Source organism: Suricata suricatta, chromosome 11, assembly GCF_006229205.1.
Source record: "Suricata suricatta isolate VVHF042 chromosome 11, meerkat_22Aug2017_6uvM2_HiC, whole genome shotgun sequence".
In the NCBI taxonomy this organism is placed as follows: Eukaryota; Metazoa; Chordata; class Mammalia; order Carnivora; family Herpestidae; genus Suricata; species Suricata suricatta.
This window is the reverse complement of record NC_043710.1, coordinates 10,700,847-10,725,945: the sequence shown is the minus strand read 5'-3', so window position 1 is coordinate 10,725,945 and position 25,099 is coordinate 10,700,847. Positions and strand designations below refer to the sequence as shown.

General features: G+C 45.4%; 1 protein-coding gene across 3 annotated transcripts in view; it reads right to left on the bottom strand.

Annotated features, from left to right (window-relative positions):
• The window catches only part of PATL1 (PAT1 homolog 1, processing body mRNA decay factor), a 30,730-nt gene extending 10,601 nt beyond the window's left edge, over nucleotides 1-20,129 (bottom strand). Inside the window, exons 1-13 of one of the 3 annotated variants that reach the window (XM_029956280.1) lie at nucleotides 19,861-20,128; nucleotides 17,885-17,996; nucleotides 10,320-10,537; nucleotides 9,956-10,036; nucleotides 9,160-9,354; nucleotides 8,138-8,239; nucleotides 7,602-7,691; nucleotides 7,163-7,380; nucleotides 5,211-5,300; nucleotides 2,740-2,920; nucleotides 1,587-1,710; nucleotides 1,122-1,219; nucleotides 520-579 (exon numbers count right to left, since the gene is read on the bottom strand). In XM_029956280.1, coding sequence (XP_029812140.1) covers nucleotides 520-579; nucleotides 1,122-1,219; nucleotides 1,587-1,710; nucleotides 2,740-2,920; nucleotides 5,211-5,300; nucleotides 7,163-7,380; nucleotides 7,602-7,691; nucleotides 8,138-8,239; nucleotides 9,160-9,354; nucleotides 9,956-10,036; nucleotides 10,320-10,537; nucleotides 17,885-17,996; nucleotides 19,861-19,875 — 1,584 coding nt within the window. In that variant the 5' untranslated portion in view covers nucleotides 19,876-20,128. Of the gene's footprint in view, nucleotides 1-519; nucleotides 580-1,121; nucleotides 1,220-1,586; nucleotides 1,711-2,739; nucleotides 2,921-5,210; nucleotides 5,301-7,162; nucleotides 7,381-7,601; nucleotides 7,692-8,137; nucleotides 8,240-9,159; nucleotides 9,355-9,955; nucleotides 10,037-10,319; nucleotides 10,538-17,884; nucleotides 17,997-19,860 lie in introns of all 3 variants that reach the window. The other 2 variants (XM_029956281.1, XM_029956282.1) reach the window with 2 other exon arrangements.
• Between the last annotated feature and the right edge of the window lie 4,970 nt (nucleotides 20,130-25,099).

Genomic DNA, 25,099 nt, shown 5'->3' with positions numbered 1-25,099 from the left:
TACTATTTATTCCCATTTTCTTAGAAGGTGACCTGCCCTAAAACACTCAGCGGTTAACTGAACACATGCGGACAGAGGTCAGTACTTCTGACTGCGGCCGCAGTGCTCTTTCTGGGAGGTGCGGCACACTCTTTCCTCGTGCGCTCGGGGATACAGCAGGCGTGTGAGAATACATTAACTGAAATCACAGAACACTGACTGCCTACTTTTGACTTCTTGCAAACGCATACATTTGACAGTTCCTTATTTGAAACTAAGGACAGCAACAGATTCTATAACTTAATTTCTTTAAAAAAATTTTTTTAAATATTTATTTATTTTCGAGAGACAGAGAGACAGAGTGCGAGTGGGGGAGGGGCAGAGAGAGAGAGGGAGGGAGACACAGAATCGGAAGCAGGCTGCAGGCTCTGAGCTGGCAGCACGGAGCTCGACACAGGGCTCAAACTCACAAACGATGAGATCATGACCTGAAGTCAGCCCCTCAACTGACTGAGCCACCCAGGAGCCCCTAAAACTTACTTTTTCAATTATGACAAGGGTTTTTCGTCTCTTATCCCGAACCTGCTTTTCTTTCGTCTCCTAAAAAAAGACAAGACTATTCAGTATGAACTGTTCACTTCTGTAAAAGTAATTCCTAAGTGTGCACATACCGTTCCGTTCGTGACAATCCCGGAAGAGAGCCTAATTTCCGAAGTCAATAATCTAAAACAACACTAACTGGACAAAGGTCATGGAGCTCAATGAACTAACCCACACAAATGACTAAACTGAATTCACAGCTGGTCAAAAGCTAATGGCAGGATACAGTAAAGAGGAGGATAAGCTCGGGGAAATCTTAGGAGCACATAAAAATGGGAATTTTAAAAACTGTAACAGCTGATGCGGTTTGCAGCCAGTTACCCAGTTTAAAAACTCCCCACCCTCCGTCCTGCCCGGCTGCCCTAGGGGTGCCGGTGTTAGGACCTCTGTCCACGTGCAGGAAACCAGAGAGCCAGGCCATGGGGAGGGGGGCGGGGGGAGAACGTTCCCGGTTAGACAACAACCTGCCCCTTACGCCGGAGTCCATCCCACAGTGACCTCCCGAGCAGGAGTGATGACCAGCACAATCTGCTGACACTTACATCATCCTCGCTCCGAGATGTCACAACAGCATCGATCATCTTGCGGGGATTATTCACACTAGAAACCGTGAGCTTTCCCAGAGAGCCTTCGAACTGCACTGCAAGGACAAAACGTTTCCAGAAAGTCAGTCAGCGAGGCAGGCAGGCCGCTGGTCTTTCCTCACAGCCTCACCATTCCCATTTGGGGGTTGCAATAATAATAAAAATACGAAGTATTTCCCCTTTATTATAGGAGAACCAGGAATCCTAACGCGTTTTTACAAGTTGCGGAATCTCAAGTCTTAAAGGATCCACAGCGTATCTGTGAGGCGCCGGCACGCCAGGACGACAGCCGTCCTCCACAAGGGAGTTCCAGACCGCTCTCCCCTGCCTCTCCCCTGCCTCTCCCCTGCCTCTCCCTGGCCGGCCGTCGGCTCGGCTGCTTACATTCCGGCGTGTCAGCGGCCCCGCGAGCTGAGGACCTACCTGGCTTATAGGCGTGCTCCAGCTTGGCCACCTGAGGGGTGATGAGCTTGGTGCGCTCCTTTTTAGGGCCTTCACCTTGCACGTCTTCAGCAGCTGACAGTTTCTCCAGTTTTTCAAAGTAATTCTAGCACGTGAGAAGGGGAGTTCAGTTGCAACAGAAGCCCAGAGCCCGGCTGCTCTCTATCGCCACATCAACGTGCCCGGGGCGGTCAGCAGCTCGAACTCTTTAAACGTTCTGATCTTTCGTTCTTACTAGACGGCTACGTGTTTACTTCTCAAAAAAATCCCAGCCCTCAGAAAAGCCAATTACCAACGGAAATATCTTTAGACTATCGATACCTTTTTTAAGTTTGATTTTATTTATTTCTTAATTTTTTTAGAGGGGGGTGGGGAGCAAGCAGGGAAGGGGAGCAGAGCCGAAGAGAGAGACCTCAGGCAGGCTCCAGACTCAGCACAGAGCCCCATGGGGGAGGGCTCTTTCCCACGACGCTGGGATCATGACCTAAACTGAAATCAAGAGTCAGACACTCAACTGAGCCGCTCAGGCACCCCAGGCGGCCAATATTCTTTTTTTTAAAGGTTTATTTATTTTTGAGAGAGAGAAAGAAGGAGGCAGAAAATCCCAAGCAGGCTCCATGCTGTCAGTGCAGGGCCCGACACGGGGCTCAATCCCACGACCCTGGGATCATGACCTCAGCTGAAATCAAGAGTCTGATGGTTACAGGCACCTGGGTGGCTCAGTCGGCTGCACATCTGACTTCAGCTCAGGTCATGATCTCACGGTTTATAGGTTCAAGCCCCACATTGGGCTCTCTGTTGTCAGCTCAGAGCCTGTGGACCCTGTCTCCCTCTCTTTCTGCCCCTCGCCCCTTTCTCAAAAAAGTCGTATGCTCAATTGACCGATCCAGGCATCCAGACTATTCTTGACTGAAAGAACAATTTCAAAACACTGGTCTGAGAGCCTCTGGAAGAAATGAACAGCACATAACAGAAACCTTTTAGTGACCAGTGAGAGGCTCTCCTGCTCGAAAAGAGGACAGAATGTGGTGAGTTCCTAACCACCCAGAAACTACCTCCAAAGAAAAACCTGTCAGCACGGATGTCTACCGACACTCCCACGCGTGCCTTCGCCAGCCGGAGGGGCTAAACCTGCCTGGTAATAGAAGTCGTCCAGGTAGGGGTCAGTGCTCTGCAGCTGCATCATCTGGATTTTGGAGACCCAGTCCTTCTCTCGCTGCAGCATGAGGTTGGCGTAGGGGTCCTTTCGGAGGTGGTCCTGATGGCTGCTCCGGTGACTTCCTCTCTCTGCCGCACCGTTAAGACTCCGATGCTGACTGAAAAACCAAACACAGAGCTCATGCACTCCAAGTCGGGACCTTCCTCGGCTTTATAACAATACAGGAACAAACCAGGTCAGGTAAAAAAAAAAAAAAAAAAAAAAAAAGATTCCACTTTGCTTTTGTTAAGAAACAAGTGAGAAGAACTGAATCTTGACAGAATCTGAGAAAGAAGAGCTACAGGACACACACCGAGGGGCAAGGCCGGAGATCGGAGTGCCTCCCTGGGAGCGAGGAGGCACTCTCCCGCGGACTTCTGCGTCAGCCCGACAAGAACCTCCGAGGCGGGCGGTTTTAGTTTCTCCACGGAAGACAATAAACTGAGGCCAAAGAGATGTGAACACAGAATCTGACTCCCCGTCTATACACTTCTTTTTTAACTTGTTGAAAATCATGAAACACTCCAAATACAGAGCAAAGCTCACAATAAACATTCATTTATCCACCACTAAGGCTCAGTGAAAAAAAAAATTTATTTGCCCCAATTTGCACACATAGAAACCTTCTGGTGAATAGTGAGAGCCTCTCCCACTTCAAAAGGGGACAAAGGGGGACAAAAATGCTTAGTTCTAATTAAGAAGCTCTGCGGAGTTTGACACAGGACCCTTAAGTAATACACTGTCACCATGTTCACAGCCGTCTGCATCCCAGTTTCTAGCTTCCCTCCCTTCCCAGAGGAACCACCAGCCTGATGTGGTGTGGAGGCTCCCGGAAATGTTTTTAAGACTTACGACTTGTGTGTCCATCTTGAAATATTATCCAGTATCATTCTGCGTGCCTTTACGTTTTACATAAATGATACTGGACACGTTGCTTCTTATTCGACATCATGCTCTTCGTATTTATCTGTATCGACAGCACACCCAGGGATGTACCAAAAAGGAGAGCTGCTAGGCTGTGGTGTAGCCATGTTTCCAACCTCATTATCTACTGTCAAATTCTCTCACAAGAGGCTGTAAAACCAATATTCTTGCCACCAGTGACAGTGTTGAGACATTTCAAATCTTGCTTGTCAGATGACGTAAAATGGTTATCTAATTTTAATCTGTATTTTCCTGATTATAAGTCAGCATGAAACCTTTGGTTTTTGAGCTTCAGGTGACTGATGCGACGTTCGGCAGTCCACACGTTACTCAGTGCTCTCCTTAATCCCCGCCCTCCAGTCTCCCCCCCCCCGGGCACTACCAGTTAGTTTTCTAGAGTTCAGAGTCTATTTTTTCCTCTGTTCATTTGTTTTGCGTCTTAAATTCCACATATGAGAGAAATCGCATCAGCCTTACTAAGGTATGACGGAAAAAGAACTGCACGAATTTAATGCCTACAATTTTGTATGTTTGGACACGTTCGAACCTTTCCACATCACAACGTGTGAGGGAACAGCTGTATCCAACGGCCATGAGGGTTTCTGGATCTCCCGTTGGTTTATTTTTTTGGTGGTAAGACATTCCACATGAATGAGATCCACCCTCTTAACAAATCCTCAAGTACGTGAAACCATATTGTTAAAGAGGCACTATCAGTTTCATATTTTAACAGTCAAATATGTTAATCTTTTCCTTTAAGAGGTGCCCTTTTTGTGTCTTATTTTAAGAGCTTCTATTTTTTCCCCTGCAAAAAGTATTCTAGAGCTTCATTGAAAGTCAAAAGGAATTACACACACAGAACCATAAAACCGAAAGCTAAAGAAACCTCAAAGCTATGTTTGCTTTTCTTATTTTCTGTATCTGAACGATCACAGAGCACCACGGCTACGAAGGCAGCGCTTTGACGGGCCCTGTTCTCTTAAGCCGCCAAACCTACCCCAGCGCCTGCCACACAGCCAGGGCTGCCTACGTCAATACACATTCATGTTTGTTGAGTGAAGATTAAATTACAGGCAAAAATAAAGAGCGACTATTGGTTTCACCTAAGACTAAAGTTAAGACTAGCCATTATCTTTCAGTTACCTCTGAGCTGAAATTATAAACAAAAGGTAGTTAAGAGTATGGTAAAAACTTGGTAAGCAGTATAAAATGACAAAAAAAAATTAGATCTAAACTATATTTCTGATGGGGGCACCTGGGTGGCTCGGTTGCTTAAGGGACCAACTTCCAGCTCAGGTCACAATCTCATGGTTCATGGGTTTGAGCCCCACATTGGTCTCCGAAGCTCCAAGTGGGGAGCCTGCATGGGACTCGTGCTCTCCCTCTCTGTCCCTCCCCCTACTCGTTCTAAAATTTATAAAGTAAAAAAAAAAAAAAATAGCACTGTCAAAACTAGAAGCTGAGGGGGAAGGAGGAGTACATACTTCCTGTTCTGCTGCTGTCGCTGGTGCAGGAGCCGCCGGTGCTGTGGGTGGAGGTGAGTGGTGTCTGGTCTGAACACCGGGGCCTGAGACCTGAGGGAAGAGGGGAAGGTTTTCAATTCTGTTGTTCTGGGGACTTGAAATCTTAGAGAATGTTGTCAGCACAGCATAACTTCATACGTGTTCACCCAAGGGAATATTCAAGTCTATTCTCACATCTTTCAGAAGGAAAAGACATATTTTTTACATGTCTTCTACAGAGACTGATTTTCACCTAAGAAGAGGATCATAAAATGTGAGTGAATTAGCAGCAAAGTAGTGGAACTACTTTTCTTCTCCCTCCTGTTCACAGAAGTCTCTTAAAAGCCTTAATGTGCCTTGTTTCAACTATTTGGGGGAGACACTACAGATCTACGTGTGATTACGGAAGACGCTTGTTGGCATGAGTGCTGGGGGTTACACGCAGGGGACGAGTCACTGGAGTCCACTCCTGAAATCATTACTGCACGATGTGCGAACTAGCTTGGATGTAATTAAAAAATAAATAAAATTAACAAAAAAATTTTTTAAAAGCTCTAGCACCAAAAATAAATAATTGCTGGGGAAAAAAAAAAAGAGGAAAAGAAAGGAAGAGTGACTGTCAATTTAAATCAACTGGCTGTAGGCTCTGGTACCCAGTTGTTCTTCTGGTCAAACACGGATCGAGATGTTGCTGTGAAGGTATTTTGCAGATGTGATTAAGAAAATCAGGGGCGCCAGGGGGCTCAGGTCGCGATCTCATGATTTGTGAGTTCAAGCCCCGCCTAGAGCTTGCTTCGGATTCTGTGTCTCCCCATTTCTCAGCCCCTCCCACAATCATGCTCTGTCTCTCTCTCTCTCTCGATGATAAACATTAAAAATTTTTCAGGTAAAAAAAAAATAAAACAATAAAGAAAGAAAAAATATTTTTTCAAGTAAAATTTAAAAAATTAATTACTAGGGGGTGCCTGGGTGGCTCAGTTGGTTAAGTGTCTGAATCTTGATTTCAGCTCAGATCACAGTCTCATGGTTCTGTGGGTTGAGCCCTGTGTTGGGCTCTGAACTGGCAGTGTGGATGGAACTGGCTTGGATTTCTCTCTCCCTGTCTCTCTTCCCCTCCCCTGCTCACACACACACTCTCTCAAACATACATTTAAAAACCAAAAAGATGGCCTTTGACAATATGGGTGGGCCTCACCCAACCAGTTGAAGGCATTAAGAGCAAAAACTGGTGTTTCCCAGACAAGAAGGAATTTTGTCTCAAAACTGGAACACAGAAGTCCTGAGTTTTTGTTTAATCTTTTAATTGTATTTAAATCCAAGTTACTTAACATATAGTGTACTGCCTGAGTTTCTAACCTGCTAGCCTGTCCTACAAATTTCAGACTGCGAATTCAACTTTTATCTCAATTTCTGCTCTGTTGGCCTGCTCCACAGATCTCCTTAGCCATTCTTTAAAATAAATCTTTTCTTTATAAACATGTACATGTATATGCGTGTGTGTGTGCACACGTGTGTAGATTCTGTTTCTCTGAAGAATCTGATATATGGTATATAATAAAACATAGTTTCACTAGAAGCCGAACTTGAACCCCTGTTCCAAAACCAGAGCAGAAGCGAGCAACCTAGCTAGCTCTCAGATTAGCATTCCTGTTAAGCCATAAGTACTTAATGCATAGGTCTGTGTGTTTGTAAAATGGATATAAAGGGAGACCTAAGAGAGGTTAGAAGAAATAAAAGAGATGATTAACCAGCAATGTGCAAATACAGACAGGAAGCATGTGACTTTAGGGAAATGCTAATTTGGAAGGATGCCTGGAGGCTGTCAAACATCTCCGTGTTGGGCAAGTTGAGGATCCAAGACTGTCTCATGCCCTTACAAACATCATGAGGCCTCGAAGGCCACAACAGGCACACAGCGGCCAGGGTCCGCACACCTTAGGTTCTGCAGGTGAGGCCCCGGGCCAGGGGAGTGCTGCTGGGGAGGCGGCGCGGCGGGGGGCGCTGCGCTGAAGAAGGCCCGGAAGCCCGGCGCTGGGGGCAGCACCTGCCCCACTCGCCCTTGCAGCAACTTGGGATTCATGGTGGCAAGCGGACTGCCAACAAATCCAGGGACCCGTGCGAACTGGCTGGGAGACATCCGTCCAGGCGGCAGCTAGAAAAGAGGGACAAGATCTCAGACTTAGTTCATCAGCAAGTCCTCCTGCTTTTACCCACAGAAAAGTGAATACTGTTTCCACCAATAACTTTGTTTGAAAAAAGTACAGGAAAAATCAAGAGGCAGCAGAGACTGGTTGACGGCAAAGAGGGACACCATCCAGGGAATGTCTGGAAAGGAGGCGAGCTTTTCGTGGGCGGGGCTAGTCGCAGGCTTACCTGTGCTCCTCCGAGGAGCTGTGCTCGCTGGAGGGGGCTCAGGACAGGAGGAACACTAGGAGGGAATGGGTGGCCCAGCAGGGACGAGTTCTAACGAGGAAAAAAAGGACAGAAAGTTATATATATCCTGCGAAACAGGTGAATCAATGTAACAGAGAATTCGGTAGGAATGCCAGATAAACCTGGGTATAAAAATGCTTCAAACTGTATAGCCAAGCTACCTACGGACAGAATACAGAAGAGAGCAATGCTAGAAATCAGCAAGCACCACACTCGTGTAACCTGAAAAAGGAAGTAGGATGGGGACTGAAATAGCAGGAAACAAAATAATCAGGCAGAGTTTGGAGTTTTAAAGATACAAAAAAGCTCAGGTAGGAAACAACTGACCACGATGAACCATGTCTTCTGATGTGGGGACTGTAAGATCTAGAAATTCAAGCACAGAGGCCACAAAAAGCGCACCTTATTTAGGAGCTGTCTATATGAGCAGTGTTCAGAAGCTACACGCGCTCTCCCGAGGCTGCAGAGTGACCTACCGGGACACTGCAGAGCTGGTTTGGGGACGCCCTCTCACCGTAGGGAGCAGGATAGCGTGGTGGCATCGGGGGCCGGACGTGCACAGGCTTCGGACACAGGATCTATCGGGACAAACATATACACAACTACACTCAGTGAAGTCAGTTTTTCCTCCGCCGACACCCCCGCCCCTCGAGTACTGGTAGACACGTGAACTCACTGCAAAGCCCTACTTCTAAGCAAATTGCTATGGCTGTGGGTTCGCAGAAGAACCTTTGGTTACTTCCTCTCATAAATATCAAGCAACGTGCCACTTGCAACTGAAGATTTAGCTAATTCTCCAGTTATCCCCACCCTTCCATGCTATCTGAGGGAGGTACCAGCAGATATTCTGACTTGCAAATTCTCTGCAAGAGGATGTATTTTGGTAGCAGCGAGGGAGAAGGAATGATAAGAAAGCTGGAGGATTAACTAAGTCCTAGTCTGAAGCCCCTGTGATATGGCCGCCATGCTCAGCTCTTTTGTGATACACTGGGACTCCACCGTTTCATAGGATACTGAGCCTAACTAGGCCATACCAACACCACCCTCCCCCCATACCTTCCAAATTGGCCTTCCTTTTCAGCTGCTGGTTTCAGGTGGAGGGAAGTCTATGGAACAGGACTGCACAGGCTCTAGGGAAAGCAGGGATATCTTAAAGGTAAAAAGGGATGTGGACAACGCTGTGTGCTCCCACTCCCCCCAGCTTTCAGTTACCTCTCTGCCAATGTTTCGGGCAGCCAGCAAAACACTCTGAAAAGGATATACAGGCTAAATGTGCGGAACTACCCTTTTTCTCCCCCACTTAAGAGGCAGCAGCACCAAGAAAGGGCGTGAGGAAACGTGTCTCTGGTTCGTGCTAACTTCTCCTCTCACTGGCTACTTCTCTGTCTACTCTAAGGCCTACCCCAACATCCACCCTCCTCCCGGCATCGCCAATTTCCCAAATAATTTTGCCCAGATTCCCAATATCCTGGGCTGAGGGCCTGTTAATGAGAGGTACCTGTTGGCTGAAGCTGGGTATAGCCATCTGCTTAGGTGGGGTGCCGATGGGGACGGCTCTGACGGGAGGGCTCCCAATGACAGGTGACGTGGACCGCCGCGGCAAGGCACGCTCAGAAAGGTCCCGATCATCTTCTGGGCCCTGTGGGGGCCTCTGAGGCAGGGCGTATTCTAATACAGACACTGTAGGCATTTCCTAATTGAGGAAATAGTTTAAAAAAAGAGAGAAATTAGTTCACAGCCAACTTAAAATGTTTTAATAATCCATAAAGATGCCAAAAGCATCCTGAGAATTTGTTCTTAAGTTTTATTTCTATTTCTTGTCAGGACCGTTCACTCTCTGGCGTAGAGCCCTCTGAATTTTGAGAATGCACGGGGTCGTGGAGCCACCACCAATCACGGAACAGGGCAGTTCTGTCACCCCCAAACTTCTCTTGTACTGTCCCTTGGTTAGCGCCTCCCACCACCCCCAAACACCGGCAAACACTGATCTGTTCTCCACGCCCACAGTTTTGCCTAGAAACGACTCAAGTAATTCGAATTGTAAGCTAACAAATTTGAGTTCTGATGGCTCCCTTTCAGCCTTCTGAAACTGAAGCACGGAAAGTGCGCATGGCGCGGAGGCCGAGGAAGTGCACGATCAACAGGGACAGCTCTGAGCGCGAGGCTAGCAATCAGCGTCATGACGGCGCACGACACTCATCTGGGCGCTGTTTCGGTGAGGAAAGGGTGGCAACGGGAGCCAACCTGAGATCCGCGGAGGCCGGGAATTTGCGTACAGAGAAAGTGCTCACTACCTGAGCTAGCAGTGGTCCCCGGATTCGCCTCAGAACTTCAGATCCGTCCCAGATGCTGGAATTGAGACTTCCTGGTTGGGGCTAACAATAAAGGAAAACACATACACAAAGTCTGGAATGGTGTGGGCTTTCTGGGCCATTTAACTGCTTTTGGTGAACAAGGCTCCAAGAGAGTCTCAACTGCGTGAGGAAAGGAAATGATAGTGTTCCACAACATACATTACTCCCCGCCTTCAACTGCTACGATCAGGAGCTCTATTACCAACTTTCTACGGGACGGGGAGTTTCTCAGGAGGAAACAAAATGGCAAAGCTCACTACGTCACTCAATCACCAGTCTGCTCAAATCGGAGTAACTTACTCACTTGTAAGACTGGCCTGGTCTGCACTGCCCTCATGATAGCTGGATCTTCTAGTTCGTTTTCAATCACCATCTTACTGAGTCTTTCCGCCAGATTCTCCTCATGGTCACCCAGCAAGTCCATCTCATCCCTTTCTCCACTGCCTGGTTGTTCATGAACCGCTGCTGGTAGCTTCTCTTCCAATTCAGCCAGGCGCTCGTGCGCCTCCTGCCAGTCGTCATCTCGAAGGAAATTGTAAGAAAGAAATACAGTTCATACTGGGACTAAAAAGTTTTATGACATTCTTCTGGGAACCAAATGAACAACTCTAGCTTCAGAAGATAGTAAATTTCCACTTAGGGACATGAACTAAGGTTTGAACTGAAAGGAACATGGAAGTGGGTGTTTTTTTTTAAGGACAAATAACATCTTACCAGGAACGAAGTTCATACAGTTAGATAATATATTATCGATGGTATCCAAACTCGATTCTGAAAACAATTTCTAAACTGGTGATAGTACATGGCAACTCGCTGGCTTTGAGATTCTGGCAAAGAAGGGAAGTTAAAACTCACTGCATTAGCATACACCTTCTTTTAGATTGTTAACTGCCAGCCTCTTCACAAGCTCTCAAATCCGTTCATTTCATTCAATTAATATTTGTTGAGCACCTACTAATGTGGTTAAGTACGGTTTTAGGCACACGGGACAGATCAGTGTGTAAGACAAAAACCCAGCCCGCCTGCAGCACTCCTTCAAGCACGGAAAAGACAGACAGACAATACGTGTACAGATTAAGTGCACCAGACACTCTATCAGAAGATGAAGCCCTACAGGAGCACAGAGAAAAGCAGCATCTTGAAGACTTTAAATAGGGTGCTCACAGGTACTTCTCATTGCGAGGGTGACATCTGAGCAAAGTTCCAAGAGTAAGGTAGGTAGCCATATGGACATCTGGGAGAAGAGTGTTCCAGACAGAGGTATGGACTGGAGAAAGGACTTAAGGTGACTCATGATTCTGAGAGACAGCAAGGACGGTGTTTGGATTAGAATGATCAAGGGGAAAGAACAGAGGAAAATAAAAATGAGGCCAGATAGGCAGCAGGAGGGAGCTCCTTCTGGGTCTTTGGGGCCACGGGACACTGGAGGTTCTGATGTGGCTTGACCTTCTGAAAGAAATTCTCTGCCTGCTGTACGGAGAACACAGTGGGGATGTGGGGGGGCTGGGCGGGGAAAGGAGAGGAAATATCCAGTTGACGACTGTATACGTCAGGGCCAAGGTGACGGGGACCTGGGCCTGGGTCCCGTCCTCCTGCCGCTCCTGTGCAGGTCCATACAGTGTGCAGTGCTGGCACCAGGTTGTTTTCGTGCCTTTTAGGCTGACGCAGCATTATTTTTGAGTCCCGCTGCAGCACCCAGATTTGCAGAACCCTCCATTGGCTTCTCCATAACCAGACCCTGTGTCCGGCACTCCGTCTCCAGGGCTCCTTGACCTCATCCCTCCGCTCTGCTTCCATCCTAGAAGCTCTACTCACTATTAGGCTCTTTTCAGTATTCAAATTCAGGTTATCTTTTCCCTCCTCATGGAAGCGCTCCCTGAGCAATCTTTTCGTTTTAACGGTGCCTTCACCCACCTCATCTAAATGCGCGAGACTTTCAAACTCACAAAAAACCTATGTATTCATATATATTTTCTTACTTTGGTTTTGTTCTTTATGTCCCATAACATTCAACAGAAAGGGTTATAGGTAATTCTCTTTATAACTAACATTAGAAACACAGAATTCTGGCAATCCTTCCACATGATTTTTCTTTATACCTCAATTAAAGAAAGAGGAAAGGAAAAACTGAAGGCATGAAGGCACCAGAACAAGGGAAAAAAAGGTGCCTGGTAAACACTAGGAGTATAATAAATGGGAGCCACTTTAAAAAAAAGATTAACTTTCTAATTTCTGTATAAGTCTAATTACATGAAATAGAAGTTGGGGTTTTGATTTTTTACTTTGCTTTTCTGTTTGGAGTGTCATTGTAACTACTGTATTGTAAATGATGGAAAATAATTGCATATGTTAAAAAAAATAAATTGTGTTATATTAAAAAAAAAAGATTTAGATTTACAGACAATTTTATGAGGGGCTCATGTAGAACTTGTTAAAATTATCTTTTTCTTTTCTCTGCTTATAAAGAAAATACGTGTTTATTTAAAAATTTAAACATTGGGGCGCCTGGGTGGCTCAGTCGGTTAGGTGTCCGACTTCGGCTCAGGTCATGATCTTGCGGTCCGTGAGTCTGAGCCCGTGTCCAGCTCTGTGCTGATAGCTCAGAGCCTGGAGCCTGCTTCAGATTCTGTGTCTCCCTCTCTCTCTGCCCCTCCCCTGCTCACACTCTGTCTCTCTTTGTCTCTTTCTTAAAAATAAAGATAAAAAAAATTTTTTTAAAGAATTTAAACATCACACAAACATATAACTTAGAGGGCTCCCCACAATTCTACAGGTACATTAAGTTTTTTAAACGCAAACTATAAAGTTTAACTTGTCTTTGTATTTTATTAAAAAAATTTAACATTTCCTTATTTTTTTTGAGAGACACACACACACACACACACACACACACACACGAACAGACAGACACTGCATGAGCAGGGGAGGGGCAGAGAGGGAGGCACAGAATCCAAAGCAGGTTCCAGGCTTCGAGTTGTCAGCACAGACACCGATGTGGGGCCTGAAATCATAAGCCGTGAGATCAAGACCTGAGCAGAAATCGGACGTCTAACCAAATGAGCCACTCAGGTACCCTTTGTTTCTTTGTATTTAAGCAATACATCCTAGACAAACTTTCATGCACACAAATAGGCATATAACTACTGATAATATTATCTCATTCTTTTGAACACCTGTGTAAGATTCTATTCTATTGATATACTAATTTAATTGATCCCTTACTGATGGAGATTTGGATTATTTGCAAATTCTCAATGTAATTATCAACACCGTAATGAATATTATACAGATCTTTAACATCTCACACAAAGATTTACTAAGTAGGCAAAGTCCCTTGTGGGGTCAGATTATAAACATTTAAAATTTACTATTTTTATTACATAACAATGCATCACATAACACTAGTGATCGAGAAAGCAAGGGAAGAGAGACCTCTAGATGTATACTTTGCTGTGATTAGAACCACTGTCTAGTCTTTGGGCACTGTGGCATATCTGAACGTACTATTTGTGGTAAAGAAAAAAATGCACTTTACATAAAATTAGAATATTAACTTAAATTATCAGTTACCTGGAAAAATATTCTTAAAGACGAGTGTAGTTAAAAATCAGTTGCGACACTAATTTTGTGTCATCTTTGCTAAGGAAGAGTGAGCCCAGCAAGTTTTTCAAGCATGGCTTCCTGCCATGTTTACTCACTCACTGATGCCAAAAAACAAGGACTCTATACAATCCTGAATTAGGAGATTTTTTTTTAAAGACATTTATTTCCCCAATTTAAAAAGCGAATTTGTTAGCAGATGGCTCCTAATGCAGAAGAATTCTAACTTGAATTGTTTTCATTCACCGCATCCCCATGCTCATCTTCACTAAGTTTACTAGATCCTACCAAAGATGAATAGTTTATCTGTCCTTAATAATACATTTTAAAAACAGTGGTTAAAGGGCCATTCTGTGAGAATGGCTTTGCTGTGAATGGACTGTCACTGTTTCGAACATGTAAGCCAAGGACGCCATGCCGCAGAACACTGTCCTCTTCATTTTGGGTTTCCCTTGCTCTTGTGAAAACTCATGTGAAGCAATCTGTCAAGGGGTCACATGCCCTCTTCTAGAAGAGGATACCTCACTCGTATCCTTTTCAAATGACCTAAAAATAAAGTTACATAGACATGCCAATGCTTGACCTCAATCCACAACGGTCAATATGATAAACGCTGGGCAAAAGAATACCAGAGCAATGAAGAAAAAAGAAGTATCTGTTTTCCATTAACTACTTAATCTATATACCCCATGTGGGTTCCTGAATTCTGGGCTGCTGTCTCAGGAATATTTTTGAATAAAAACAAAATGAAAAGGAAGTACAGGTGAGTTCATGTTAAGGCAGCCTAAGTCCCTAACGACTGTAACACCTATCAATTAAAGGGAAGTGGAAAGAATGGAGAGCCCTTCCAAGCGGGGGCAGGAGAGTCCCAAAGATTCCTCACTGATTTTAAACGTAACTGGTAGTTTACAGATTGTATTTATAGTTACTTAACCTCTCTCACACTGTTTCTTCATTTGTTCAAATGAGGATAATAATAGTATCTACCTCATGAGGCTGTGAGGATTAATAACATAAACACAACATTTAGTTGGTGCCTAGCAGATAATAAGCACTTCCTAAGTGTCAACTTTTATTTTTAGAGAATGAGTTAAGATTACTGTGGCCATTTACTGCTTTAAGATGATGTAAACATTTTTCCATGCACAAGACAAGGACTAGTTTCTTAAGAAAAGGTGACATTAGAGCATTCAGAGCCAGTGACTTAAAATAACTACTGTACTAACAAGTGTTATTCAAGATACTCACTCCTTGAGTTAAGAACCATCGACCCATAACATATGTCAGAGGTCTGACATTTTACCTTCTGGTTTAAATTCCTAATTTTTAAAAAAATTATTTACTTTTGCTAGAGAGATAGAGAGAGAGAGAGAGAGAGAGAGAGAGAGAGAGAGCGAGCGCGCGCGAGTGCACATGAGAGAGTGAGCACAAATATGAACAGGAAGGGGCAGAGAGAAAGAGTCACAGAATCCAAAGCAGGCTCCAGGCTCTGAGCTGTCAGCACAGAGCCCAAGGTAGGGCTCGAACCCACGAGCCATGGATTCATGACCTGAGCCAAATCGGACACTCAGCTGACTGAACCACCCAGGTGCCCCTCTTGGTTTAAATTCTTCACACCACCTGTACAGGTGTATTAAACAAATCACAGGTTGAGTTAGCAATTTTTTTTATAAAGCTGTATAACATTTATATCAAGATATCATAAAGAATTATGATTTTAACTTTATAATTCAAGTATATCATATTCCCAAAGGAGAGGGCTAGTATTTGGAAATCTCCACTTTTAAAAAAATGTTTATTTATTTTGAGAGAATGCAGGCAAGCAGGGGAGGGGCAGAGAGAGGAGGCAATCACTGTAGACCCTGATGGGTGGAGGTTCACAGTCACCAACTGTCAGATCCCAGGCTGAGCCAAAGTCAACAGTCAGACGCTAAGTGACTGAGCCACCCAGCACCCCCAGAAATCTCTTTTCCATTATAAACTTTGTTGAACAAGAACAGTCTTAACCACTTATGTCTTTGGGTATAAACTGGGCTAACCATATGCTGTTTCACTGCCTTTACTTTTTACTACCTGTTCTTTTACTGTGTAACCCTAGGGGTTTTTTCAACATGTGTGTATTTTTCTTTTTTTCCATCATACAAAATAGAGTGCAGCACACTCCAATATCCTTTTAAGGAAATCTTTTCCCCAACGTGTGAGGAACATAGAAGCAGAAAAAGATTGTCCATAGCACACTGAAAGTCCATGAGTAGAGGCAAGATTATTTCTCTTCTGTCCGGGTTCAAAACTGAGGGCTGTTACTATGCTGTTTTATCTTAATATATCATCTGTCAATCAATCCCATCAATTTCATTTAATGGTGAGGAATTTGCTAAAAAATGGTAACATTCAGCACAATAGTTTAAGAGAAAAGGAGTTCTAGAAACAAGCACACAATGTTTGTAGCTTCTATTGTATTCTATAGGTTATATGCTAAAGTAACTTCCAAATATGATTTGCAATTCACATCAGTTCATTTGCAATTCTATTCTACATCTCTTCCTCGGTGATCTCCACGGAGAGAGAACAGCATCTTTGATCATGTCTTTCTCTTGGCTGATCTCATCTCCGAAACTATGGCTATGATCCAAACGGTCTTCGGTTTCCTTCTGTAATCAGTCTTGCTTCTACCTTAAACACTTCTCTTGCTGTTCCCAATAGTGGCAGTTGTAGACCTCTACCGAATTTTGTAAGCCTCGACTAACAATAGCAAACGGGTTTTTCCCCCCAGTTAATTCCACTTAGTCTAAGTTCCAATCAACCTAAGCTGCTGAGGTCACTGCAGAATGAGTAACCACTATCACACCTCTAAGATCTATTTGTTTTTGATATTCAACATCTTCAGATTAGTCACTATTGCATAATTTCCTCTTGCTACTTAACTTTGAATGTTTGTTGCATAGACAGAAATGCTGATGCCAAAGAAATCACACACAGTAACACATCCCGACAGAAACACTGTTATTGCTACTTTTCAACACCAACAGTTAAGTAAAAATATTTGCATTGACTCTTACCTATTTTTTGGAAAGTATGTTTTTCTAATACACTTGTTCTAGGATCTCTAATTCTCGAACTTTATCATGTAAGTGTGCTCGCTAAGTTTCCCATTTTAGTAATTATAATTTTGAGCCATGTTAAATTTAGTTTGGCTCTTTAATTTTTTACCCTTTTCCAATTCCTAGAATAAATGTTCACATCCAGGGATGGGAGAATTTCATCTATGCACAGCATTTTCCTAACTTAAGACTTCCTATTACCACAAGGCTTGGAATAAAATGCTTTCTATTTTACTGAAGATACTACAAGGCAAAAGCAGGGTCAAGCAATATACCATTGGTTAACTGAATTTTGTTTTATTTTTTAAAGCTTATTTCTTTATTTTGAGAGAGAGTAGGCATGATGGGAGAGGCAGAAAGAGAGAGAGAATGACAGGGAGGGAGGGAGTAGAGAGGAGAGAGCGAGCCGAGACAGAATCCCATGCAGGCTACACACTGCCAGCACAGAGCCAGATGAGGAGCTCGAACCCATGAAACATGAGATCATGACCTGAGCTAAAATCAAGAGTCAGGACACCTAACCACTGAGCCACCCAGGCGGCCCATGAATTAAAAAAAATTTTTTTAATGTTTTTTTATTTATTTTTGAGAGACCGAGAGAGACAGCGTGAGCAGCGGAGGGTCAGAGAGAGAGAGGTACAGAATCTGAACCAGGCTCCTGACTCTGAGCTAGCTGTCAGCACAGAGCCCGACATGGGGCTCGAACCCACAAACCGTGAGATCACGACCCGAGCCGAAGGCAGACGCTCAACCGACTGAGCCACCCAGGCGCCCTGGCCCATGAAGTTTAAAATCTACACACTCAAGTCCAAGTTTTCTCTTACTTTACTACTTTTCCAAAAGTTACATGTTCCACAAATAAAAAGTACCTCCTTCTAGTATTATTTTAAATCTTTATAAAATGTCTGAACATTTGCATTCCTTGTAGTATCAACCTATGTAACCATGTAATGTAGCTGGAATGCACAGGGCTCAGAGAACACCTGAGGAAAATAGAGGCCCAGGGGAGTGGGGTAGATGCTTCCAATGAGGAGTGAACTCTTTTCAGACCAAGAACATTTTGCCAAATTTGTGGAGGCAGTTACTCCTACTAAAGCACTTAAAAACAGAGAACATTTGAAAAGAGCAAGAGACCAAAATGACACTGTAAGAAAAAGATGTCACTTACCAACTGCACCTGACCCAAATGTATCATCATTGAATTGATCAATCTCTTCATCTTCCTCTCCCAAGCCCTGAAATGCATCTTCATCTTCGTCCAGAGGACAATCCTCTAAAGACTAAAAAAAAGAGAAAAGAGATTAGCTATTCATTAAGTTCACACTCATGAATAAAAATTTGAAAAAAATCATTAAAAAAAAAGTTCATTTTATTTTCCCCATCATCAGAATAGCTTCATTATGACCTCTTGTAAAGACAGCATTTTTTTTCTATGCCAGTTTCCCTGACATTGGAAGATTTCAGTATCTTCTTTCAATTTCTCTTGGCCCAAACACTCCATTTCTCCCTCAAGAATCTAGGAACAGTATTTCCTCACACAATGAAGGAATTAGGCCCCCAACTCTTTTCACATCATTGGTCAGAACAGTAATGACAGCTGAAAATGCCCACTTCATTATTTTGCTTGAGTTATATATATATATATTTTCAACAAAAGTATCACGTTTCCCATATGCACGTCAAGTTTTCAACCATATTTTATTTTGCCCTTTTAAAAAGCTTTTGGTTCATTTTCCATCCTGTTTTCTGTAGGCCCAAACTCTGGTGATAAAACAGAAAGCTGAATTTTCAACCCCAATCAAGTGAACTCTGGAAAAGCTGTGATAGGGGGAGTTCAAGTTCTGGCTCCATTCTTACAAGTAGTGCAAACCTGGGCAAGTCATATCCTAGTTAACGCATGACCTACCTCGAAAGTACCTATTGTGTCTCAGGCTCTGTGTTAGGCTCTGGCTGGTAACACAGGGACAGTATCTTATTGAGGGTTAAAGGAGGCAAAGATTTGGCAAAGCCTGTGGATTGCTCCACAATGCTAGATACTATATCCCGCCCCCCCACTAGTTTTCAATGGACTAATTTCCCAAGTTTTTTTTTTCTTTTGGCAACTCATCCTACTGCACCTCATCCTCTCTCTCCATGTCTGCATCAAGTCAGTTCGGTCTTGAACCCTTCGTATCAAGTGTATGTGTCCCCACTGTTCAGGCTCAGAATCACAAGACCACCTATCGACAGGCAGGTCTGAGATATGCCTTGCCAGGCCACTTCCCTAGGCTGTTCCCAGAGGAAAGGTTAGGCCAAAGGGCCCTTCTACCCGTCTTCAGCCCTCCCCAACCTCACACAAAGCAGGCATACAGCCGCCTCCACATCACAAGCACCTTCCAGCTGCACGCCCTTCAAAATCGCAATCTACTTAACCAAATCACTGCTTTTGTAAATTGCAGAGGCTCTCAGGGATCACCCAGAGCAGCCCTTTCAGCCTACAAATCTAGAAACTTGAGGTCAAGAGACTAGGAGTTGCTCAAGGTCATACAGTGAGTTAGAGGCAGGGTCAGGACTCTGGACTGTCGCTACATTCCCGGGATGGTCACCAAACCCACGTCTCCCTGCATTCGCCCAGAAGGAACTTCTGCTGGACACGCCCCCTCCCAACTCGGGGAGCCCTCTTTGGGAAACAGTCTTCGGCCCCAGAAAAGGGCAAGTCCGGGCACCCCCTGACCCGCTGGTTGCCAGTGCGCACGGGTGTGTGTGCAACTGGAGGGGAGGTGGTTCCGGGTCCGGGGCGGGAAACGTGTTTCTAGGCTTTCCCGGGAGACTCTTCCTCAAGTCCGTGGGTGCGACGCTCTCCCCTCCGCGGCTCCTCCCGGGGGGGGGGGCGGTCTGGTTACGGTACTTAACGGGCCCTGGCCACCCCAAAACAGAGGCCAACTCTCCCCGGCGGCTACTGATAGGACAGTCCCGTCCCCTGGAGCCTGCTCACCACCCTCGGATTAAGCCCGCGACCCCAGGCCCCAAGCGCTCTACTCTGTCCCGGAGGTCCCGCCGCCAGCCCCCTACTCTCTCAGGGGCTCGGGACAGACGCGCGGGGGGTGAGAGACGAAAAGGGGGGCGGGAGGGAGGGAGGGGTTACTTCCGGTCGCAAGAGCTCACCTCGTAGCGGAACATTCTTGGGAAGGGGGGAGGGAGCGGGGAGGGGAGTGGGGGAGGGAGGGAAGAGGCGCTGACTCGCCGGGCTCCTCCGCGCGCGGGTCCTCCACCGGCTCGCGACCCCTGGCCGCCGCCGTACGCCGGAGCGTGCGTGGGAACGTGCACAGGCGTGCCTCAGGGAGGTTGGTCGCCCCGCTCGGCGCCCGGCGCGGCGGCTGCGCGGGGACAGATTTGGCGTACCGCTTCCGAGTCTCAGCGGCGGGAAGGAGGTCCCGTGGAGAGCGATTGCGCACGCGCCGCCCGTCGGGGGCTTCCTAGCGAGCCCGGCTCGCAGCTCCGCCCCCGGCTGCCCTGCGCCCGCCCCGCGCTCAGGTCCGAGTCACGAGTTTTCCGTCACCGATGGGGCGGAGAAAACCCCTATGATTGTCACTGGATGTGGCTTTGAAGAGTCCCTGGCTTAGCCCGGGCTGGGAGAGATGGAGCTTCCCGGGCTGTTTATCCAGCGACCAGCAAGATCTTCGGGCGGGCCCGGCGGTCCTCACGATATGCCCTGTGCGGCGAGCGGAGGGGGGGAAAAGACCGAAAAGCCCGGGTCATCGAAAGGGGCTGAATTCGTCGCTACTTTGAGGGCCCTGTCACCCGCTGCATCCACGGCAGATCAGGGCTGTGATTTATGAGTCTCGAGGTGATGACGGCGCCCGGCTTTTAAAAAGCGAAGGCGTGTTCCGGGAGGTTCAACCTGGGTGATATATTTAGGCGCCAGGCACCCGGGGCACATGGAACGGGGGAGCCGGAAAGGGCAGCGCGGCCCTTGGTAGGAAGGTCACCCGGGCTGAGGAGCGCCAGCCCGGCTGCGCCTCTGGGGGAACATCACCTCCTGCGCCGATCGAGCCCAAAGTGGAGTTTGTCCGGATTATAAACCGCGGCACCCTGGTTCCCGGAGTCTGGTGGCTTCCCGCCTCTGCTGGCACCGCCCGGGCCCTGTTGGCCTGCCAGTTGACTCGTTGAGCTCGCGGAACTCTTATTTCCCGTAAGGACTAATCTTGAACCGCGAAGGATTCATCCCTGTGCGTTCCGCAATTCCCCTCTCCGCGTGTCTGAAAATGCAGCCTCGCCTAAGGAATGGCATACGGTCAATTAATTCCTCACTTGTTAGTGTGATTGGATTAATCCGAGCCCGAGGCCTGGACGCTTTGGATTGGAGACAGGAAGTTCTGGGTGGGAATCGGTGCTTTGTCCCTGGCTATCAGATTTGGGGCACGTTACCTAAACATCTCTGAGCCTTAATTTCTTTGTAAAATGAGTTTAATGATACCTGCCTCACACAATGGCATGATGATGTTAATGCTACTGATCATGATTGAAGTCGCCTGGCACTCTGCTGGGTGCCATATATGGATTATCTCATTAAATCCTTCCCTAGGCCAACCCCATGAGGTAGGTACGATTATTTTCTTTATTTTGTAAGTGAGATCCTGAGGATTAGAGATGTTAAGTAATTTGCCCCAACTCACCAAGTGGCAAAGCTGGCAGCTGGGGCTTCTCTGATTAAAAAAACCCAGTATCTGAATCACCGTGACAATTTAAAAATTTTTTTTAAACTATTTTTTAAAATTTCATTTTGAGGGACAGAGACAGCACGAATCAGGGAGGAACAGAGAGAGGGAGACACAGAATCCAAAGCAGACTCCAGGCTCTGCGCTGTCAGCACAGAGCCCGACTCCGGGCTTGAACCCACTAACTGTGAGATCATGACCTGAGCTGATGTTGGATGCCTAACCGGCTGACCACCTAGGCGCCCCTCACTGTGACAATTTAACAAAAGCAAATGCTTCCCTGGACCAGGCCTGAACCTTAAAGAAGAGGAACAGGCGGAGGATAAGAGGATAATGGAGCTTCAAGCATGGTGCTGAAAGTTAGGACAGTACTAGGTAACAGCAAGTCTTCACAGTAACCGAAGGAATTGGTACTATACAGACCGAGGGTTGGAAACGGTGTCTCTTGGTTGAATCAGGCCAGTTGCCTACTTTTGTAAGTAAAATTTTGTCAGAATACAATCACTTTCACTTATTTACATCCTCTCTTTAGTTGCTTTAGGGCAACAGAGGCAGAGATAAGTACCTACAGCGGAGGCCCATTTGGCCCGCAAAGCCTGAAAGGTTTACTAGCCGGCTCTTTACAGAAAAAGTTTGCTGATCCTTGATGATACAGATCATCTTTTCTGATCATTATGTTAGAAATCAGACAGGAAGGGGTGCCTGGGTGACTCAGTTGGTTAAACATCCGACTCGATTTCGTCTCAGGTCATGATCTCACAGTATCACTTTCATCAGTTCAAGCCCCATCTGGCCTCTGCGCTGACCATGTGGGGCTTGCTTGAGATTGTCCGTTTTTCTCTGCCCCTCCCACGCTCGCATTCTCTCTCTCTCAAACTAAACTTAAAAAAAATAATAAGACCTTAAAAAAATACATCTTGGGACATCTGGGTGGCTCAGTTGGTTAAACAGCCGACTCTTGATTTCTGTCCAGATCATGATCTCACAGGTCGTGAATTCGAGCCTCCTCAGGCTTTGTGCTGACATGGCGGAGCCTGCTTGGGATTCTTTCCCTTTTTCTCTCTGCCCCTCCCCTGCTTGCTCTCACTCTCTCTCAAAATAAATAAATAAACTTAAAAAAAATTAAAAAAAACCCTCTAATTCATGGACTGCTGAAGAAAATATAATGGCAAGCAGAAAATATTTAGAACTTAATGATAAACATATAGCTTATCAAGACTTTCAGGATATAGCTAAAGCAGTTTATATAAGAAAATAGGAAAACCTGAATATAAATGAATCGAGTATGCTCGAAGAAAGTAGAAAGAATGAGCAGTAGTTAAAGAACAAGACAAGGTGTCCTCAAGATGATCAACAAAATTACCCACTTTTTGCTCATATAACACCTATTTGTGAGGGGGATTAATGAGAGTTCCTTTAAGAGAATAATGCATTTTTTAGTTGTGTAATAGAGCCATTTTTTTAACTAAAAAATTTTTTTTTAATGTTTTTATTTTTGAGGCGGAGAGAGACATACACAGAATTGAGTGGGTGAGGGGCAGAGAGAGAGGGAGACACAGAATTTAAAGCAGACTCCAAGGTCTGAGCTATCAGCATAGAGCCCAATGAGGGGCTCAAACTCATGCATGAGATCATGACCTGGGCTGAAGTTGGATGCTTAACTGGCTGAGCACCCAGATGCCCCTAGATCCATTTTTAAGATGGGGGAGGGTACAAGTTCTTTTCACAAGTGATTCTTCAGAAATAAGGTGTGATGCCTCTAGAGAGTATGCCATGAGTGGATGAAAGAAAAGTCTCTAGCATGCTAGGTAGGGAGAAGAGGTTTTGGCCGGTGAGAGGACTTCAATTAGATAACGCCACAGTTTTCTTTAGCGTTGTCTGTCCTTCCTCCAAAAGCTACAAATGACTCAGTATGGTATTTATAGGCTCTATACATTCTTTTTAAAGAAATTGTGATAAAACAAAGTTTACTTTCTTGTGAGACTAGTTTTAGATGACTTCAATTTTCATTAAGTCACGTGCAACTCTAAATCAGTGGTTCTCCGCGTTAGGAAGAGGGCTTGTTAAAAAAATGCCAGCTGCTGGGCCGCTTCCCCAAAGTTTCTGCTCCAGTAGGTCTGAGGGAGGACCAGAGAAGTAATTGCACTTACACGTCCCCAGGTGATGCTGATGCCTCTGGTTCTACTTTGAGAACCATAGCTTTCAGACCTTAAGCGTGAGTGCTTGCCAAGTGTCTCATAGAGGAGAACGTGATGCGCTGCCCAGAGGGTCATTTCTCCTGTAGCCCGCAAAGTTGCAGTGCTGTGTTCCTTCTGGAGGCTTAGGAGAGAATCTGTTTCCTTTATTGTTTTCAGCTTCTAGAGGTTGATTGCATTCTTTGGCTTGTGGCCCCATCCTGTTTTCAAAGCTAGCAGCCAAACATCTTTCAAACTCTCCCTCACACCCTCTCCTTCTGTTGTTAGATTTTTCTCTCCCAGCATCCTGCTTCCCTCTTATAAAGACTCCGTGATAACAGTGGGGGCACCTGGATAATCCCAGATAGTCTCCCCATCTGAACATCACATCTGCAAAATCCCCTTTACTGCATAAACTCACACTCGTGGGTTCTGGGCATTAGGAGATGGACATCTTAGGGGGAGACGGGGCACTTTACAGCCTGCCCCATGTGGTATGTGTGAACCATTGGGGGGTATTTAAAATGATTTTTGCTGGGAGCCGCATCTACCTCGCTGGATGACACAGGCACAGTGAGGAAATGGCAGATGTTTGCACAGCTCCTGTCATGAAGCGAAACTGGTATCTCCTGTTACTGGCTCAAATTGGGAATGGGACTCTTGTTATTCATTAGGCCTCACAATGCTCCACATCAGACCAGTATTTCCCACACAGACACCTTATGAGAAGAAGCATATTCCCCCCTCTATGAAGAAGATTTTAGACAAAGCACTGTAGATGTTTGCCCAAAGGCTCTTCTAATGAACTTTGCAGACCCAACACATAAATTATAAGGGAGCTAGGAACACAAGAGTTACAATTAACTCTGGCCCAGAGAAAAAGAGCCTAACTTAGAGATAAGAAACAGACAAGGACGGGACATAAGTTGCTATCTATACCTTTGTTAATTGGAGCCACAGATACCTTCCCTTACACTGACATCATAATGAGGATGGGTAAGAGTAACTAAAACATAAACCCATATATAAAGGCTGACACATTTAGGGTCCCGATGGTATTTGCACCCTCAGCATCAAACAATAGGGTTTACACAAGCAATCTACTAACCAATCCAAATACATTCTTCCTCTTGTAAGCCAGACAGGATGACTCCTAGCCTGTCTATGTATCACTCAACCTATGACTTAATCTTAGCATTATTCATATAAACAAATGTGCATGTTATCCGCTTTTCACTGAGAACATCCTGTTGTCTTCTTAGTTGTGAGATTTACTACCAGTTTAAACAAATGTATTATGTTACCTGTTTTTCACTTAGAACATCCTGTTTTGTTTTCCTCTTAGTTATGGAATTTACTAGCTCACTGTAATTAGGATAGTTTTGCCAGAATGCCACTGTAAAACTTGAATCTGTACACTTTTCAAAGCATCCTATCACGGAGATTTGTTCGTTGTAAAAGTTCCACCTGCTGGTGTCCTGTTATCACTTAACCTATACATAAGGACACAGA